At 33.0% G+C, this 19,988-nt stretch overlaps 1 protein-coding gene across 1 annotated transcript; it reads left to right on the forward strand.

Annotated features, from left to right (window-relative positions):
• The first annotated feature begins 7,051 nt into the window (after positions 1-7,051).
• LOC120214942 (ubiquinol oxidase, mitochondrial-like) lies at positions 7,052-8,856 on the forward strand. Its single transcript, XM_039212744.1, has 4 exons — positions 7,052-7,446; positions 7,783-7,911; positions 8,000-8,488; positions 8,662-8,856. The coding sequence occupies exons 1-4, from the start codon at positions 7,087-7,089 to the stop codon at positions 8,719-8,721; spliced, it is 1,038 nt and encodes a 345-aa protein (XP_039068675.1). The 5' UTR covers positions 7,052-7,086; the 3' UTR covers positions 8,722-8,856.
• The last annotated feature ends 11,132 nt before the right edge of the window (positions 8,857-19,988 follow it).

Raw genomic sequence — 19,988 nt, forward strand, 5'->3', positions numbered from 1 at the left:
ATTAACCCCAGCTTCGTTCTTGACTTTAGTATTGTCAGAGCCTCTTATCTTGCCATTCTTGATAGCCATTTCGATGATTTCTCCACTTATGATGATGTCAGAGAAATTATTAGGGCCAACCCCTATCATGTGATTAACATAAGGAAATTTTAATGTGCTGATGAATAAAGTAGTGAACTCTTTTTCAGTCAATGGTGGATGTACTTGAGAAGCAACGTCTTTCCATCATTGTGAATATTGTCGAAAGCTTTCATTGCACTTCATATTCATGCTTTGCAACATTGTTCGATCAGGGGCCATATCAGTCATGTGCTTGTATTGACCCAAAAAAGCTTGAGCTAAATCCCTCCAAGAACGTATTTGAGTACGTTTTAGCTGATTATACCATCTGGATGCAGACCCAGATAAACTGTCTTGGAAACAGTGGATCAACAATTTTTCATTCTCTACATAACCAGTCATACGACGACAATACATAGTAATATGATATGAAGGGCATGTAGTCCCATTATACTTCTCAAAATCTGGAACCTTGAACTTTGGTGGAATAACCAGGCCAGGGACCAAACTTAGTTCTTTGGCATCAAACCCATAAAATGACTCAACTGTCTCTATAGATTTTATCACCTCTTCTATATTTTCCAGTCGTTGAGTGAATTTTTCCTTCTCAACTGATTTGTTTAGGTCAAGGACCTTATTACAAAATTCATCAGGCTCCAACTCAGAAGTAATAGGACAATTAGTGGGGAATGATGCTCCAGCTTGATATGGTGAGTTCTTAACAGCAAAATAAATTGGTGACTGAATTTCCTGGGGTATAGAGGTGAACTCAAGAATCTGAACAGGTGTAACACCTAAAGAATTTGTGGGGTTTTCAACAAGACTCTTTCCATCAGTCAAATGCTTATCAATCATTTCTTTCATATTGTTCAGTAGATCGATCTGAGAATTAGCTTCGATTTGTACCAACTTGCTCCTCAATTCCTCTTGTATTTCTTTCTGCTTTATCTCAAATTTGGCTAGCCTATCTTCAGTTTCTTTAGACATTTTTCTTGTGTCGTGCTGAGCGTTCTTGCTTCAAGGAAAAACCAAGATCACTTCGTTTGAAATCCTTATTTTAATGAATGAATGTTTTAATGTATTATGACATAAAAAATGCAAAGATGCCAAATGCAAATGTAAATATGTGAATGCAATAATAAGAATACAAATTGTGCAATACAAATGCAAAGATGCCAAATGTAAATATGCAAATGTAAAAATGTAAATGTAAATTATTTAAAATACCATAATAGGACATCCAGTTATATTAAGACTGCCCTTTTCTTTGATATTGAAAATAAATAAACATTATTATTTAATTAAATATGTTTTAATGCATGATGTAAATTTAAAAATGTAAATGTAAATACAAACGTAAAAATGTACAAATGCAAATTACAAATGCATGTATGAAAAGGTGTTACTCAAGAGTGATCATCTTAGAACAGATTTCATTGAACGCAAAAGTTTCGGTACATAAAACAAAACTTTACATATAGGGATATATTTCATTCCTAACTTCTCCAAAGCCAAATTAGTCTATCAACTTAAGGGACATATTGCTTGTCTGGACTGTAACCTCTTCCATGACATTCTCTTTCATTTTTTTTTGTGTCACTTCTCGGAGTTGCTCATTTTCCCTTGTAAGAGATCTTTTCTGTCCAAGAAGTTCTTGAACAAGATCTTCGTATATGTTGCAGCTCTTTTTCAGCTTGGTGACCCCTGTTATCCATTCTTCTGGGGTACCTCCTAGGCCAGCATTTTGAAAGGTTTGACTGATCTTCTGAAAATCTTCATGCATGGTTTTCATTTCTGTGCTCAATTTCTTGTTTTGGTCGTTCAAGTCCTTCAAATAATATGCTTGAGCTTCATAAAAATCTTCACTACTCTGAATGCCCTGCCTGATGCTCTTACCATAAATTGCTTTTGGTATCAATCTGGTAGGATCTTTGTTTAATACTTTTGGTATTAATATAACCGGTTCTCTATGTACAGAACTTCCCTCGATCCTCGTAGTTTCTTCAGGATGTCTTTCTTCGGTCGCATCATATTTTGTTTGATCATAAAACTTTTTGTCCATTTACGATTTCTTTCCAATATGATGAACAATCTTTCAAGTCAACACCTCTTGATTATGCCATGATCATGTAATGCAAACAAAAGAAATCAATATGAACAGATTAGAGCAATGTAATATACATGAAAAAAAATAGAATAGTTAATACCAACTAAAAAAAACTGTATATCAATGTATAAATCTTAACCTCATGCTTTCTAGTTCAATGCTTTATTTGGAAAATTTAACTTAACCGCACGATTTCTAGTTCACATGCATTTATTCAGGAAAAAGAAATAAAATAAATTAAAAGCTAGAGCTTATTTCTCCTTTGTGTATACCTACTGACAAAATTTCGGCATGGTTTCAGACCGGGAGAGTTTCTAGGGTTTATTATATGCAGGTTTTTAGTTCTAGGAGTAAAGGTACTCGAACTGTCCTTGTTGATGCCCCCTTGGGCTATCAAACCCTCAATCCTAATCCATTACAGACTTAAACGGACCGAGTTCAATTCGAGGGGATACATTTCTCTATGACTAACACGGAGAATAAATTCTCACGAAGACATAGAGCATATGAACCCCGAAAGTTACTTGCTAGGTCTGACACGGAGAATAAATTCTCACGAAGACGTCGCTTTCACTCCCACTTAAAAGGGACAAACTCAATTATAGAGCTTTATGTTATGCAATGCAAGTGTTGTGTGTGAGGAGAAATGTTCAAACGTTTGACAGAAAAATAAATAACGAAATAAAATACTTACAAGTAAAATGAAACATATAAATATTATGAAAATAATAAGTAAATATAAAAATTTTGAAAAGAAAGAATTAAAAATTAAATATCTTAACTTTTAATTTTTAATTAATAGAGACAATTTATAATTGATTTTAAAGTTTGACCAGTCCCCAGCGGAGTCGCCAAGCTGTCGTAACCGGTTTTCGTCCGGGCACGAAATATTAAATTTGGCGGGAAAATTGATGTGAATAAATAATTTTGAAAATAAATAATTTGGGAGTCGCCATCGGCCTTTTGGGTCAGGTAGGTCGAATACCTAAAAATTATTTTTTAAAAGAGTTTTAAGAAAACACTAATAAAAAATGAACTGATCTGCGTTTTATAACCAAAAATTCGTTCTTTTTAATAAAAAGGGATTCGTGGTCGGTTACGTTTAGGGAAGGATTAGCACCCATACAACGCCCAAAATTGGTACTTTTTAATTATAAATTGTCTCTTATTATTAAAATTTAAAAATTTAAAAATATATTTAATTTATAATCTTATTATTTCAAAATTATATAAAAAATATTTATTTATTTAAAAATATCAGAAAAGAACTTCTAGGTGCCTTAAGACAGCTCTTTTCTTTGATATTGATAAATTTTAAATAATATTGTTTAATTTTTTAATTTTAAAATATCAGAATAGGACATCCAGTTGTATTAAGACTGTCCTTTTCTTCGATATTAAAAATAAATATTAAAATAATTTATTTAAAATATATATTTATTTATTATATAACAACATTTAAATATATAAACAAGTAAAAATACAATTCTAACTATATATTTAAAAGCAATAATAAAAAAATACTTAAAATAAATGACTAAAATATAGTGAAATTAAAATTGAAAAACCTAATTCATAATTAATCAGAATTGCATGGATTAAACATGCTATTTTCTTATTTAATAATTTAGTGACTAAAATAAAATTATCTAAAATTCGGATATTATAATAAAATAAATTAAAAATATAAACTAAGGATTAAAATATTATTTATTAAAATTGAGGGATTAAATCTGTTATTTATCCTAAATATATTATTTTAATAAAAAGGACTAAAATAAATAAAATTAAAATTTCAAGATCAAATTAAAAGTATTATAAATTCGATTTAGTGACTAAAATGTAAAGTTTACAAGTTTAGATGGCTGCGGAAATGATTTAACTATTCTTTAATTACACGAATAGCCCTCCCCAAAACGACGTCGTTTGGGAAGGGCTATTTAATGCCCAAGACAGCCGGCCCTTCGGGCCATCTCTTTCATTTTTCAATTTTCATTCTCTCTCTAACTGAGAGAGAATGAACAAAGCTCTCCCCTCTCTCTAGCTTCCCTCACCGGAGGGAAGCCGGTCACCGGACGGCAACCGTCTGCCGCCGTGACCGTCACCGCCGGCCACCGCATCCGGTGGCCGGAAAATTTTAATTTTATACTATTGGATAGATCGGATCGTCCTAAGGACGGTCCCGGTGTTCTCTTCCCTTAAAAAGCTCTGAATCGGAGCGAATCTACAAAAATACCTTCGGCGTTTCGAAGGTTCTGGTGAGATCCGGTGGCGGTTGGGGTTCTCCGATGACAGTAAGTTTCTCTTCTTTCTTTTTCTTTTCTTTCTTTTCTGTTTCTTTCTTTTCTGTTTCTTTGTATCTCTCTCTCTCTGTCTTTTTCTTTTTTCTCTTTTCTTTCTTGCAGATGGGGTGATGGCTTTATAGCCATCACCGGTGTTCGTCTCAGACCGGTCCGAAGAATGCCCTTTGGTGAGTCACCGGACTCCCAGTGGTGACTCACCATTTGGGGAAGACGTGTGCGGCTACGGCCGGCCTTCTGGACTCTTTGGTAGACGTGGTGGAGGCTGGAACGTTGGTGTGGCGGTGAAGTCTTCTGGAAGCAGCAGCGGCGGCGGTGGGACGTGTCCCTAGGGTATTGATACCCTAGGGTTTCCTCTGGCAAACTGTGGACCGTTGGATCAAACCAGATCCAACGGCTGGAATTGAAGATGGCGGCTGAGGAATTAGAAAACCCTAATCTGTTAGGGTTTGTTCGTTGGTTTGGGCCATCAAGTTTGTAATTGGGTTTCCATTTGGGCTTGTAATTTTAAATAATATATTAATAATAATAATAATAATAATAATAATAATAATAATAATAATAATAATAATAATAATAATAATATGAGTAAAAAAAATTAGTATCTTCAATTATTAACATAACTGTTGACAAAATATTTTTTATATATTTTTTTAATGATGACATGATACTATTTTATGGTGACACGTCAACATCATTATTAGTTTTTTAACAATGAGATATCCAAAATTATATTAGTCTAATTAATTTTTTAGATTTAATTTAAATATTAATATATAATTATTATTATCTTTTTAAATTAAAATATATATGGATTATATTAGATAATTTTTTTATTATATTTATATTGATCAATCTAATATTTTTTTTTTATATTTTCCACTAATAATTTGTGCATGATATGACACATGAGGGAATAATGAGGGATACATGTTTTTTATGGAACGTGAGGTTGACGTTTAGTAAGATGGTATGAATCGAGTAAGTCGAGTTATAGCTGATCGAATTTAGTTTACAAATTGAAATTTTCATATGAATCTCATATGATTTGACGTTTAATAGTATTTTTATTTAATTAAATTCGAACTGAATTTTAAAATTAAAAAATGTTTTAATTTGAAATAAATAAATAAATTCTTTAATTTTATTCAATAATAATAAAAATTTTGTGAAAAGTGCATTTATAATAATTATCATTATTTTCATTTTTTATTTCATAAAGTTATGAAGATATCCGAAAATAAAATATAGAGAATTAATAGTAATTATTTTTAAACACATAAGAGAAATTATATTATCATTACGAGTTGAATTTAATTTAATATTTTTTGTTTTAAATTTAAATTGGTTTGAGCTAACTCAAAATTATTTTTAATAAAAATATTTAATCATATAAGATCAAAATTAGACTTCTTGAATCTATATCTCATATTCACCCTAATCTTGAGTAAATGGTTGATGATATCCATCTATTTCTACATGATAGGGAGGGTATTGAAAGTGACATTGTAAGATAGTAATTGATCTACAAATATTTTGAAAGTCGACATATATATGTTAATGATATAAGTATTTTGAATGAGGTATATATAAATAAAATTTTAAGGTGGATACCATCAGTAAAATAAATAATTAATCGAAGAAAATTAAGATATTTACTATTTGAAAGTTATAAATTTGATACCAATACAAGGTAGACGGGGAAATAATGTAGGTCTAACATTAAAATGTATTAATTAATATTTAATTTTAAAAAATATTATTATTAAGAAGATAATTATGTTGTTTATAGAAGATATCAAAAAATTTATATCATGAAAAATGACAGAAAAATGAAAGCTTTACGCTATCCAATCAAATCAGTCCATATACTAATTTATCATAACCTAAATGTTTAGGGGCTAAATGTGACATTAGTCCAAAACTTTTCATCTATTTTGCGGCCATTATTTTTCTGGACAGCAAATTAGAAGCCACGTCTGAACGAGACACGTAACTTTCAGATATCTGCCTAAAGGTGACGCGTGTAAGTCAAACACTGATTCGCGACGTCAACAACATTGTCTGTTGAAGAGTTTTCTATTAAAAACAATTCCCATAAGATCGGAAAATCCCAGTGGCAGGGAGGTAAATTTTAGGAAAAATCAAGGGTAAAACAAAATATCAGCCGCTATGAGTACATGATATATTAATAAACAAATACAATTTTTATTAAAGCTCCTCCACTAGATTTGGAGACTTCCTATCACGGCCGTTACTAATGAATAAAATATCTTTGACAGATAAACTAACAAAGTTCTCACCCGTAGAGAATTTTGATCCCGAAAGCAGCCGCCACACTCCAGCGATGTTCGCGGGCAAACTATGTGGTAGTGCAAAAGGCACACCATGTTTTCACCTTCGCTAAATCTCAGCCAACCAAAAAATTTATTGCCCCCCAAGTAACGGCAGATCAAGAGACGAGTAAATCAACAAAGATACACCGCGAAACACCGAATCATGATCTGTTTCCCCTATTCTCCCGTCCTTGATTATTCTCTTTCTTCTATTCTTCAAGTATATATAACCGCCATCCCTGCACGATTTCATTGCATTTCAACATTCAAAACAAGAAAGAAGATGAATCGCTTTGTAGTAAGGTCGGTGATGCGGGGCCTGATCAATGGCCGAAGCTACTGCAGCGGCAGCAGCAGCGGCAGCAGCAGTGGACACGCGTACAGGTCCGCCATAGTTGGGAGGAGCTTGCAGTTGAGTGGTCAACATAACGGTGTTACGTTTGGTGGATTTGAATGGAGAAGGATGATGAGCTCTGCTCCTGCTTCTGTGGAAAAAGCAACGTCTGAAAGGGAGGAGAAAACCGAGAAATCGGCGGAGGAAGAGACGAAAGGGAAGGAAGTGGTGACGTCGAGTTATTGGGGGATTTCTAGACCGAAGATCACCAGAGAGGATGGCACCGCTTGGCCCTGGAACTGTTTCATGGTACGATACGTTCTTTTTCTATAGTTTTAAACTTCAAAGCTCGTTTTCTTCTTCTTTTTTGCATTTTCCTCCCTTTTTCTTGGATCAATTATGCTGTTTGGCTTTTCAATTTCCATTTCCGCCTGAATCTCTTCTGTTGACTTGCTATTATATTGATCAAAATCTAAGGTGTTGTTAATGATGTCGTATAAAAACAATTTCAACAACGATTGCTCTGTTATTTTTCTGTTTTTCTTTTTCTTTTTGCAGAAAGGTTTCTAGAGATTTGAGAGATTTCCATTACTCCTTAATTTGATTTATTAATTTTGTTTTGTTTGTTTGTACTTGTTCATGTAGCCATGGGAAACTTACAGAACAGACCTGTCGATCGATTTGAAAAAGCACCATGAGCCAAAGAACTTCACGGATAAATTTGCTTACAGGACAGTCAAGATCCTTCGCATTCCTACGGATATATTCTTCCAGGTTTTCCTTCTTTTCTACCTTTACCTTAATCTGCTTAAGATTCATGTTTGTCTCGATATGCTTAAGTCAAGCTCCTTTGAAATGCCAGAGACGGTACGGCTGTCGAGCTATGATGCTGGAAACAGTGGCGGCGGTTCCCGGCATGGTCGGAGGGATGCTTCTGCATCTTAAATCTCTCCGCAAGTTCCAGCAAAGTGGAGGTTGGATCAAAGCCTTGCTCGAAGAAGCCGAGAACGAGAGGATGCATTTAATGACGATGATAGAGCTTGTGCAACCCAAGTGGTACGAAAGGCTCCTCGTTCTTACTGTGCAAGGAGTATTCTTCAATGCCTTCTTTGTTCTTTATTTGCTTTCTCCCAAATTAGCACATAGAATTGTTGGGTATCTGGAGGAGGAAGCCATTCACTCGTATACAGAGTATTTGAAGGACATTGAAAGTGGTAAAATTGAAAACGTTCCAGCCCCTTCCATTGCAATAGATTACTGGAGATTGCCTAAAGATGCTACGCTGAAGGATGTTATCATTGTGATCCGTGCTGATGAAGCTCATCACAGGGATGTTAATCATTTTGCTTCGGTAAGTTTTACTTTCCTCTATTATAGTTCATCCTTCCTTGAAATTTTTAAATTTTAAGTTCATTCTCTAATATAAAATTCTGTATCGGTTTCTAATTATTATCAGATAATTATGTATTCTTCTTGCTGCCATGATTTGGATTAATTTATGGGGGTTGGATCTTTTGTATGCAGGATATACATTTTCAGGGTAAGGAGCTGAGAGAAGCGCCTGCTCCTCTTGGTTATCATTAAGGCTTTGGCTTGGACAGTGGAGATTCTTTCAGATACTACTGCTTGTGTTTGTGCATATTTGAGTTTCTTTTTGTATATCGTTGGGACCGCGATGACTAGATTAATTAATAATCCAAATTGGATGAATTGTACGACGATTATAGTTGAAGATATGGCTATTGAGTTTTAACACTTTATTGGCTGACAATTTTAGGGTAAACTACACCATGAATCACCCTATTATCGTAATCGTCTTTCGGATGCGTTTGAAATTGAATTTCGACTTGAATTAAATGATTAGGAGTCGCCGCCGATCATTTATTTTAAACAAAATGGGCTGACTGGATACTTTATTTCTTACATGATCTGTATCTTACCAGTGATGTGTCGGATTCGGGAGTCGGTTACAGTCAAGGAAGGGTTAGCACCCTTGAACTGTCCTTTCGGTACTGTGTAATTTTTAGTTGTCTTAAATTTAAAAAAATTATAAGTCTAATTTAAAAGGTAAAATAACGATCTAAATTACTTACCGCTGACAGTTTTAAAAGTGTACCCTTACAAAAGTCAAGAAATATGTTAGAGAGCGAAAAAAATGAAAACAAATACAATTGAGAGAGAGAAAAGAAAATAGGGTTTTAACATGAAGATAAAAAAATGAAGAAAATAATAAATAAATAAAATAGATAGAATAGTAAAAATCTATATACAATTAAAAAATAAGAATAAGAAAGAAAGTAATAAAATAAACATCAAGAAATATAAAATAAATAAAAATTGAAATAAAGTAGAAAAGGAGAAAAAAGAAAAATATACGTATATGCAATATAATCAAATAACAAATAACCAAATTATATAGTAATACAAATATCAAAAGTATATATACATAATGATAAAATATAGTAATATATAAAATATATAATAGTGATAAAAAAATTATATATATATATATATATATATATATATATTAAAATAACGAAAGAATAAATAATAATAAAAAAGTAAAAATAATAACAATAAAAATAATAGATAATAAAAATATATAATTAAATATATATATATAATAATAAATATAATGTTGGAATTAAAAAATAAGAAATAAAAATATTAATAATAAAATGAAGGGACCGAATTGAATAAAAAAAAGGTTAGGGGCTCAAATTAAAAGGAAAAATAAAAAATTATAGGCCGAATTAAAATGGATTTAGGGGAGAGAATTGAATATTTAAAAATAAGAGCACGCCTTGGGGGTAGATCTAGGTTCGAAACTTCGAAACCCCGCCTTTTTTTGGTCATCGGCGCAACCCACATTTTGGGTTATTTGAACCAAATTTCAAGAAAAATAACATGCACATGCGAGAAATGAACGAATCAAGGTAAAAAAGATGCTACCTTTTATTTCCTTTTCGAATCGTTTACAATAGCTTTGCCTTTGTATTTTTTCGTGCTTTCCTCTATATTTTGTATGTAAATCATGTGTTACAATTGTGAGTTACAATGGTTATTTATAATGCTTCTGGATCTATTTTTAGAAGTTTGAATCATGGTAGAACTCTATCATATTTTTAGGAGTTTGAATCCTAGTAAAACTCTATCCTATTTTTAGGAGTTTGAATCCTAGTAAAACTCTAACGCTATGTTTGCTTTTTGAATCTCACTAAATCAGGGTTGGTGAGAGTGTTGTACCCGGACGAAAATATGTGTTGACAACTGCCTCTCTTTGCCCATAGTCGTATAACGGGGATAAGGCAAAGATTTTAAGATACACTTTTCGTTCGATGGAGCTGAAAACTGAGTCTGATGTTTCAATAACTCACTGTCGAATTGAGTTGCAAATGAAATTGAGTTCATGATATGGAATTGAAGTCGTAGTTCGGAATTTGAATCGGCACGTGGCTTCTCGTTACCCTTCGGTCTTCTTCTTGGATCGGAATCGAACTCAGAAATCTTCGTTGACAGATAGTTTTTATTGACTTAAGCTATGTTGTTTGAAAATGGTTGCTTGTCAGTAAGGCACGGCTAACCCATGTTTTCTTCTCGACTTGAAAACTTCGACTACAACCGGAAAGTAGTGTGATTGATTTGTCATCAAGCTGAATGGAATCGAACTCGACAATTTTGTTGGCAGATAACCCTTATTGCCTTGAGTTATGCTGCAAATTTGATTTTCCTCTGAGTTGAATGTAATCGAACTCGAAGGTCTTTGATGATTGATAACCCTTCTTGCCTTGAGTTATGCTGCAAATGATGTGTCTTGGAGCTGAGCGTAGTCGAACTCAAAGGCCTTTGTTGACAGATAACCCTTCTAGCCTTGAGTTATGCTGCAAATGATGTGCCCTCAAAGCTGAGCGTAATCGAACTTGAAGGCTTTGTGTTTCAAGAGAAACATTTTCAAAGTTTTTTTTCAAGAGAAACAATTTTGAGGGTTTTTTTTGTGTTTCAAGAGAAACTGTCTCAAGAGGGACAAAATTTTTTCCAAAAGAAACTGTCTCAAGAGAGACAAAACTTAGTTTTAAAAGAAACTGTCTCAAGGGAGACGAAATTTGTTTCAAGGAAAATATATTCAAAGATTTTGTTTCAAGGGAAACTGTCCCACGAGAGACAAAATTTGTTTCAAGGGAAACTGTCTCAAGAGAGACAAGATTTTGTTTCAAGGGAAACTGTCTCAAGAGAGACAAAACTTGGAAACTATCTCAAGAGAGACAATGGTGAGCATGATTCCCTTTGTCGTGAAGTTGAAACCGTAGGTGGCCCCTTCGCCGTGAAGTTGAGCCAGGAATTGGATATCCTTCATCGTGAAGTTGAAATCCAAGTAAGTTGTATTGTTCCGAGTCCAATATCCTCCGCCGTGAAGTTGAAATTGGCTCTGGAACTGGGAAATTATTTGTTGACAACCAGCCGTCCCTTTGCTGTAAAGTTAAACTTGTGTTGTCTCGAGTCAATATCCTTCGCTGTGAAGTTGAAATTGGCTCTGAAACTGGGAAGCCCCTTCGTCGTGAAGTTGAGCCTCAAAATGGCATGATATCCTCCATCGTGGAGTTGAAATCGTGGATGTGTGGGTACGATATCCTCCGTCGTGGAGTTGAAATCGTGGATGGCCCCTTCGTCGTGAAGTTTGGCTTCGAGCTAGATATCCTTCGTCGTGAAGTTAAAATCTACTCTCGATCAAATTGTGTCGCTTTGAGTCTAATATCCTTCGTTGTGAATTTGAAATTGACTCTGAATGAAATTGGAAAGTTATTTGTCGACAGACAGTTACCCCTTCGCTGTGAAGTTGAGCAACCACCATCAATTTCTGAATGTGCTTTGAATCAAGTATCTTTCGTCTTGAAGTTGAAACTTGACTCTAAAGCTGTAAAAATTATGCATGTGAAAAAAATGATGCTCTACAATGCATGCATAATGAATTAGTTCTTGTTTTATTCATCGGACAAAATCTCATTTTTGCCTGCTGGTTCCTGCACGTAGAGGAAAGACATTCGAAAGATCTGATAATTCACATCAGGATATTGAATTCCCAAAGATGCCTCAATATTCGATGTTGGATCTAAAAAAATGTCCCAACATTTGATGTTAAATCTAAAAAAATACCCTTACATTTGATATTGAATCTTCAAAGTTGCCCTCATTGTTCCTCATTTCTTGCTTCAACATTGATTCTAAGCATGAGCTTTGTGTTTGAGAGCCACATGTCATTTACCAAGAGCCACATGTCATTTACAAAGATCCACTCTAGAGAGATTGTCTTGTTTTGAAAAAAAATGTTTTTCTTTCTCTTTTATTTTCAAAGTTCTGAAAATATCAAAAAAGAGTTTCGAAAAATGTTTAATCAAAAGTTTTTAAAATATTACCCCTTTCACGGTTTTACATTTGAGACAGATCATAAAACTAGAGTTCATTGGATATCAAAGAATTAATTACATTGTTAATCCTTCAATAAATTATAGCTATTTGACACGTGCCAAGGTCAAATCTATTTTTAGGAAATGGTTAAGTAAGGAAATGATAAAAAAGTCACAGGTATTGTGTTTGGTCAAAGGTTTGGCATTTTTGTTTATTTGATGCTCAAAGGTTTGATGGGGTAGCTTGTATACTCCTCTATTGGAAGTGTTCTCCGATTCCCAGCTTTCATGGTCACGCTCGAATTGTGCGATGCCTTATTAAGGAATTTGTGTGATCGCCTCAACTGCCCAATTTTTGTATTCGAGCCGCCTTTTCAGGTTTTCAACTCGAATCCTCATTTGGTTTCAAGATGTCATTCGTAATTTACGTCTTGAACCCCCTTTGCTATTTTTCTCTATCATACATTAATTACACTATTTTTTGCAAATAAAGATTAATCCTGATGGGCGGGATGAAATCTGAAGATAATGTCTTCTGTTTAGAAATCCATGTATGATTAGAAGGGACTTTTAAGGCACGTAATGTATGTCATGGTTCATGGTTATGAAAGAAAGGGATAAAATGCTCAAACAAGTGTTTAAGGGTGATTGAACCAGGATCAATTCATTTTGATGTCTTCAATCATATCTTGCTCAATTTGAATCTGCTCGTATGTGTCTCTCTCTTGATGCTCTATGATCTTCGAGTGGAGTGATTCAGTGATTCAGAAATGATTGTGCTTGATCAATCTCATAGTTTGAATCTCGATGCATCGTTTGAATCGAGAGAATCTTTGCATATGCATATTGTCTTATTTTTTCTTCAATTTTCCTTTGTTTTTTCTCTTTTTATTTTCTCCTGTTGTGAAGAGGTAAAGAAAGAAAGTCGTTCATCATTTCATACATAGAAGCTTTCACAGAAGAGGTATCCCCAGGGGGATAGATTTTCAGGATTAATTTTATTCACATGAAAACAATGTAATTAATGCATGATATAATTATTTCGAGTGAATTCTTTTTTCTGCTTCTTGCCCCCAACATGTCTCAATGTTCAGGCTACCTGCGAGATGCCCCAAGTTGTGTCTTAGAAGAATGCTCATGTTCAAATGAACAACTCAATACCTTGGGTTTTAATGGTATAAAAATGTCAATTTTGAGTCTAAAAAGACAATGGTGTGATTTTATTGACTAAAAGAAAGATATGGGTGTATCAAAAAGATAAATGCATTGTTAAAAAATTTCAAAGGGATGTAATGTCAAAATTTGGTCTTTTTGGTAATGACCATGAGTTATTTTGGGTAAATAATCAATGTATTTTATTTTGGGGTTTGAGACAAGATAAGAAAGGTCTAATCTTTCCATATGTCAAAAATCTATAATTCTTGAAGAATTAAAAGAATCCTTAATCCATTTAATATTGGAAGAACTAAAGATTAAAATTTGTTCAATTGCTCCACCTTAGAAAGTAACATAAATTTAATCGTTTAAAAGATTAAGCAAACATGAAAGATCAAAGACGTGTTCAAACAAAACAATGCTCTAAGTGCAAATGGTATATGCAATGTCCTCTTCTTCGACTGTCAATGCCCCTGAATCTATTAGGTTTTGGATCTTGCGCTTCGGTGCCTTATAGTTCGTTGAGCAGTATCTGAAGCTTCCTATGTGGTAACTGCACACAGCTTCAATATCGTAGCCTTCAGGATATGGTGATTCTGTTCTCAAATCATCATGGCAGGCTTTGTCTTACAATCAGCTGATCAGGCTCCCACTGTATTGATTTCAGTTTTTTTTAATTATTAAAATCTCTCTTCTATGTGGTGTCACGTGATTAGGACCACTTCATCGAATACTCCACTAAGAAATTTCATGTTTATGAAAATGCTTAAAAATGAAATGTAGATGAAAAAATGCATGAAATGCTCGAGGCATTGATCCGAAAACATGTATGCTATTATAAATAATCCTTATCGGGGACAAAAATATTTTATCTTTTAAGAGACAAAAATATCCTGACATCTTCTACATGTTGACTAGTTTTCTGCCTTCGTCTGTCACCCGTTGAATAACCTGTCGAACTGCTCTGGCTTCTCTGGATGAACCGTGTAAATGTTGAGTTGTTTTTTGTACTAGTCCAAGAAGTCTTGAATGAATGCATCTCTGGCATTTATCTTCTGTTGAACATGTTCTCAACGAATACGTCATTAAAGCCCTCAATTGATAAGAACTATGTGAAATTCATTTGTCTGTTTCTTGAATTCGTCAGCAAAAGTCTCCAATTTCAACTATAGTTTTGCCATTGTTTTATTTGAAAGGACCCCCAAGATCAGTAACATTCATCTTGCCCCTACAACCTCTACTAGTCAGTTCTTCTAAGATAGACTTTCATTGTGCTTGATGTTGACCCGGTTCATTCTGAGTCCTTTATAATGCAGCAGAGTAATATACTCTTCAATTGTGGGCACCACGTCTTCTGGATTGAATGTGACACATATTCACCTTGTAGTATGTCCTCTGCATTTTTATCTCTTGTATTACAACCCCTTTGTCCATTAATGCAAATTATTTATGTCTAACAAACACGTTTTTGGTGGATCAACACCTCTTTGAATGATGCAAATGATGAAAATAAAATAAAAAAGAACAAAAAATGAAAAGAGTTAGTGAGACAAAAATAATTAAATCAGTCATGAAAATAAAAGTCCTACCCGCATGATATATACCCCACATGCTCATGATTCCTACCCGGACATGATCTCTATCCCGCAAGTTAATTTTGAACAAGTCCTAACCGCATAAATTTCTAGTTCACATGTTTTGAATATGAAATAAAACATGAAATAATATAAAAGCAGCCTAGGGTTTGGAAATGAGGTTTTAGGGTGGGCTTTAATTCCCTGTATTCTCTCGGTTTAGGTTCTAAAAAAAGGTACCTGAGTTCTCCTTGCTGGTGCCCTCTTGGGCTTGCCAGACTCTTAGTCCTAAGCCTATTACAAGCTTGTGTGGACTAAATTAAACTCGAGAGGACACATTCCCTTATGTCTGTGTAGTGAATAAATTCACACGAAGACATAAGGTATATGAATCCCGAAGGCTACTTGCTAGGCATGTGCGGTGAATAAATTCACACGAAGGCGTTGCTTTCACCCCCACTTAAATAGGGTTCGGAGCTCAGGTTTAGAGCCTAAAGTGAAAAACAAGTTTGGGAGGCTGAAATCATTAGAAAACGGTTAGTACAACTATTTACTCGAAAATATAATCAAAAGTAAGCAATAAGGATCAAAATGTTACCTTAAAATTTAAACTTATAATTTTCGTTAAAAAGACAACTGGAAACTACCTTAGCCTGACTCACTTACATGTCCCCAGCAGAGTCGCCAAGCTGTCGTAACCGTCTTTCGGGTGCGCCCGGAATTGGACTTCGACTTGGATTAAATGACTAGGAGTCGCCACCGATCATTTATTTTAAACAAAATGGGCTGACCGGATACCTTATTTCTTACCTGATCTGCATCTTACCAATGATGTGTCGGATTCGGGAGTCGGTTACAGTCAAGGAAGGGTTAGCACCCTTGAACTGCCCTTTCGGTACTGTGTAATTTCTAGTTGTCTTAAATTAAGAAAATTATAAGTCTAATTTAAAAGGTAAAATAAATATCTAATTTAATTACCGCTGACAATTTTAAGAGTATACCCTTACAAAAGTCAAGAAATATGTTAGAGAGAGAAAAAAAATGAAACAAATACAATTGAGAGAGAAAAAAGAAAATAGGGATTCAACATGAAGATAAAAAAATGAAGAAAATAATAAATAAAAAAAATAGATAGAATAGTAAAAATCTATATACAATTAAAAAATAAGAATAAGAAAAAAAGTAATAAAATGAACATCAAGAAAATATAAAATAAATAAAAATGAAAATAAAGTAGAAAAGGAAAAAAAAGAAAAATATACATATATGCAATATAATCAAATAACAAATAACCAAAATATATAGTAATACAAATATCAAAAGTATATATACATAGTGATAAAATATAGTAATATATAAAATATATAATAGTGATAAAATATATATATATATATATATATATATATATATATATATAGATTAAAATGATGAAAGAATAAATAATAATAAAAAAGTAAAAAAATAATAATAAAAATAATAGATAATAAAATATATAATTAAATATATATAATAATAAATATATTGTTGAAATTAAAAAAATAAGAAATAACATGCACATGCGAGAAATGAACAAATCAAGGTAAAAAATATGCTACCTTTTATTTCCTTTTCGAATCGTTTACAATAGCTTTGCCTTTGTATTTTTTCGTGTTTTCCTCTGTATTTTGTATGTAAATCATGTGTTACAATAGTGAGTTACAATGACTATTTATAATGCTTCTGGATCTTATTTTTAGGAGTTTGAATCATAGTAGAACTCTATCTTATTTTTAGGAGTTTGAATCATAGTAAAACTCTATCATATTTTTAGGAGTTTAAACCATAGTAAAACTCTAACGCTATGTTTGTTTTCTGAATCTCACTAAATCAGGGTTGGTGAGAGTGTTGTACCCGGACGAAAAGGTGTGTTGACACGTATTATTTTTTTTCTTTTGGTTAATTAGTTTTTTTAGTTTATAGTTTTTATCATTTTCTTATTTTCAGACAAAACATCTCTTGTTCTAGTTAGTTTTATCATAAAAGGGTTAAAATATGTTTATACATTGTTTTATCATAAAAGGGTTAAAATATGTTTATACATTTAAAATATAGCTTATTTTTTAATTTTAAATCATTGATGTAATACTTTAAAAAATGATATTCTAGTGGATATAAATTTAATTAATATATTTTTTTGCTGTAATGGATTGAATTTTTAAATATGTAATACAAAGTTTTGGAAAACAGTATAGAAATGATATGTATAAAGAGTTTTAACCACCATACAGAAACCAAAATAATTTGATTTAAATTTTTAAAATTTAAAATAAAAGAATTCGATTTTAAAATTTTAAAACTCAAAATATTTAAATATACAGGGAGCTTGGAGCATATTTAAAAATTAAAAAATTATATTCAGATCTATGAAAATGAAGAAATTTAACCATTTTATACAATGGTCAGATATTTAACGTGCGAGACTAACGTGATAACCAACTACACCACCCTGATGGTTGTTTTGTGAAGTTTTTATTATATCTTCAAATTGACGTCTAACCCTTGAAGAGTGAAGCACGATTTTTTACAGAATGCATCCAAAGGTTAAAAGCAATACTACTAGGGGCAGTGCCGATCAAGAAAGCATAGAATTAGCAATGGCCAAGGAGCCTTTGCAGCCGGAAGTGATGGGGTTACAGGTCTAGCTTAGTGATATGCGGTGACACCTAGACCTGCAACGCAGAATGAAGACGTGAATGTTGTAATACGGCCTGGCTGTTATGTAAATTGGTCTTGGTTATGAATTGCAGCAAAACAAATGGAAAGGACTTCTCCAATAATTGAACCCATTTTAATTTAGCAGATTTAGGCTTTTAGAGGGTATAATTTCACAGAAAACTAGCCCCGGAAATTAACTATCCGATTAATCGTTGAAAATATCAAATGTCTGAGCCAAGGTTCAAACCAGAGACCTCTAGTGTGTGAGATTAGCGTGATAACCAATTACACCATCCAAACTTATTTGTTCGTGATTTGTGTCTTATTATTACTAAATATAATAACTTTCCGGGTAAACTGCACCAAATGCTATCGTTCATATCATTAAATTTTTAACTACTTCAATTAAATCATTAAACTTTTATTTATGTTACAATTATATCACTTAACCGTTAATTCGGTAATGACGCGATGCCCAAAATGACCAAAAAAGAAGTCATTTTAATAAGAAAAAAACATAAAATGCATTGAGGAGGTTTGAACTTGAGTCTTTTAAGGGGAAAAAGTCTAACACTTAAAAGCAACCCTAACCCACATGAAACAATTAAAAGTCTAGTGATACAAATGATTTAATATCTAAAATTGAATGCTAGTTGGTGTAGTTTAGCCTAACTTTTATAATGCTAATGACCAAAAGCATTCAATTTCGTCCCATGTGCGTAACATGCAGCATTGCCTTGGCAACTTGCACTCCATTGTCTCTCCTAGATTTAAATTTGAAGTCTTTTGGCAAATGGGTACCCAATCACATGGCGTTTATTAAAGGCAAAATAGTATACCAATATGTCCATAATTTAGCCGAAGAAGAAGACTATTCTTTCTTGCGCTTCTCAAGGATCAGAATTTATATGAATAGTTGTATATCATTTTTTAACTAAGATTTAAGATCAGAACAATATACAATATACAATATACAAAAACAAATAATTTAGTCTTTAAAGTGATTATATGAATCAATTGAACTAAGATTCTGTCCACCTTTTGGGTTTCAAGTTTAATCATGAAATCATTTTTGGCTCTAAGCTAATGAGTCTAAGGATGTCAACGTATTAGATTAGATTAGACTGGGTCGAGTTTTCGATTAATCTGCTTTGGCCCAAGAAATATATTCCTCAACTCGATTCGATATGATTTAAATTTTTAAGATAAAAATATATATCTAACCCGACCCAATATAAATTTATTAATTTTTTATTCAATAAGACAGATGTGTTGTTCATAGGCCTTCTTGAAATTGGTATTGTCTCGACTGGAGCCTGGGGTGTAAGAAGGTGCAATGTCACATGGACAGCGTTGATGCTCACCGACTAATTACTTCGGCCTCAGCCCAGTTCTCTCCGGTTGCTCTTGTTCGAATGATTGCTGATCTTATCTCCCGGCCATGGCTTTTGAATTGCAGCCTTATTAATCGGGAAGCCAACTCCGAAGCAGATCACCTTGCAAAACTTGCAGCAAGCTTTGATGGATCCATCCATACTCTTCATGGCATTCCATCCTCGGTTACCAGCTTACTTCATCGGGACATCCAAGGTCCTCCTTATTTAAGAACATGATACGCAACATGTAATTGGCTCTGCCTCATTTCTATTAAATAAAATAAAATAAAATCTGTCGTACTAACATTTGAATATTTCTCTGGGCAAAATTACGATTTCATTGACCAAATAATTTAGGCGGAATTTATTTTTATAATTTTAATAATATAATACTCTGAAATCACACCAAATTTTAAAATTCAGAGAATAATATTGTTTTATTCCATCCTCAAGATTTAACTTTGTTAAAGATTCATAATTAATCTGAAAATCGTTAATTCAATCAAAATCTCTTCAATATTTCATATTTAATCTAATCTAATTTTGATTCCAACAATACTAAATATCCGAATTCCTCTATTCTGGAAAAAATATAAGATATTCGATCATAATGTAAAGATTCAATAGTTATTTGAATGTTGGGTTAAAAA

The sequence above is a fragment of the Hibiscus syriacus genome, unplaced genomic scaffold, assembly GCF_006381635.1.
Source record: "Hibiscus syriacus cultivar Baekdansim isolate YM2019G1 unplaced genomic scaffold, ASM638163v2 tig00110109_pilon, whole genome shotgun sequence".
NCBI classification, from domain to species: Eukaryota; Viridiplantae; Streptophyta; class Magnoliopsida; order Malvales; family Malvaceae; genus Hibiscus; species Hibiscus syriacus.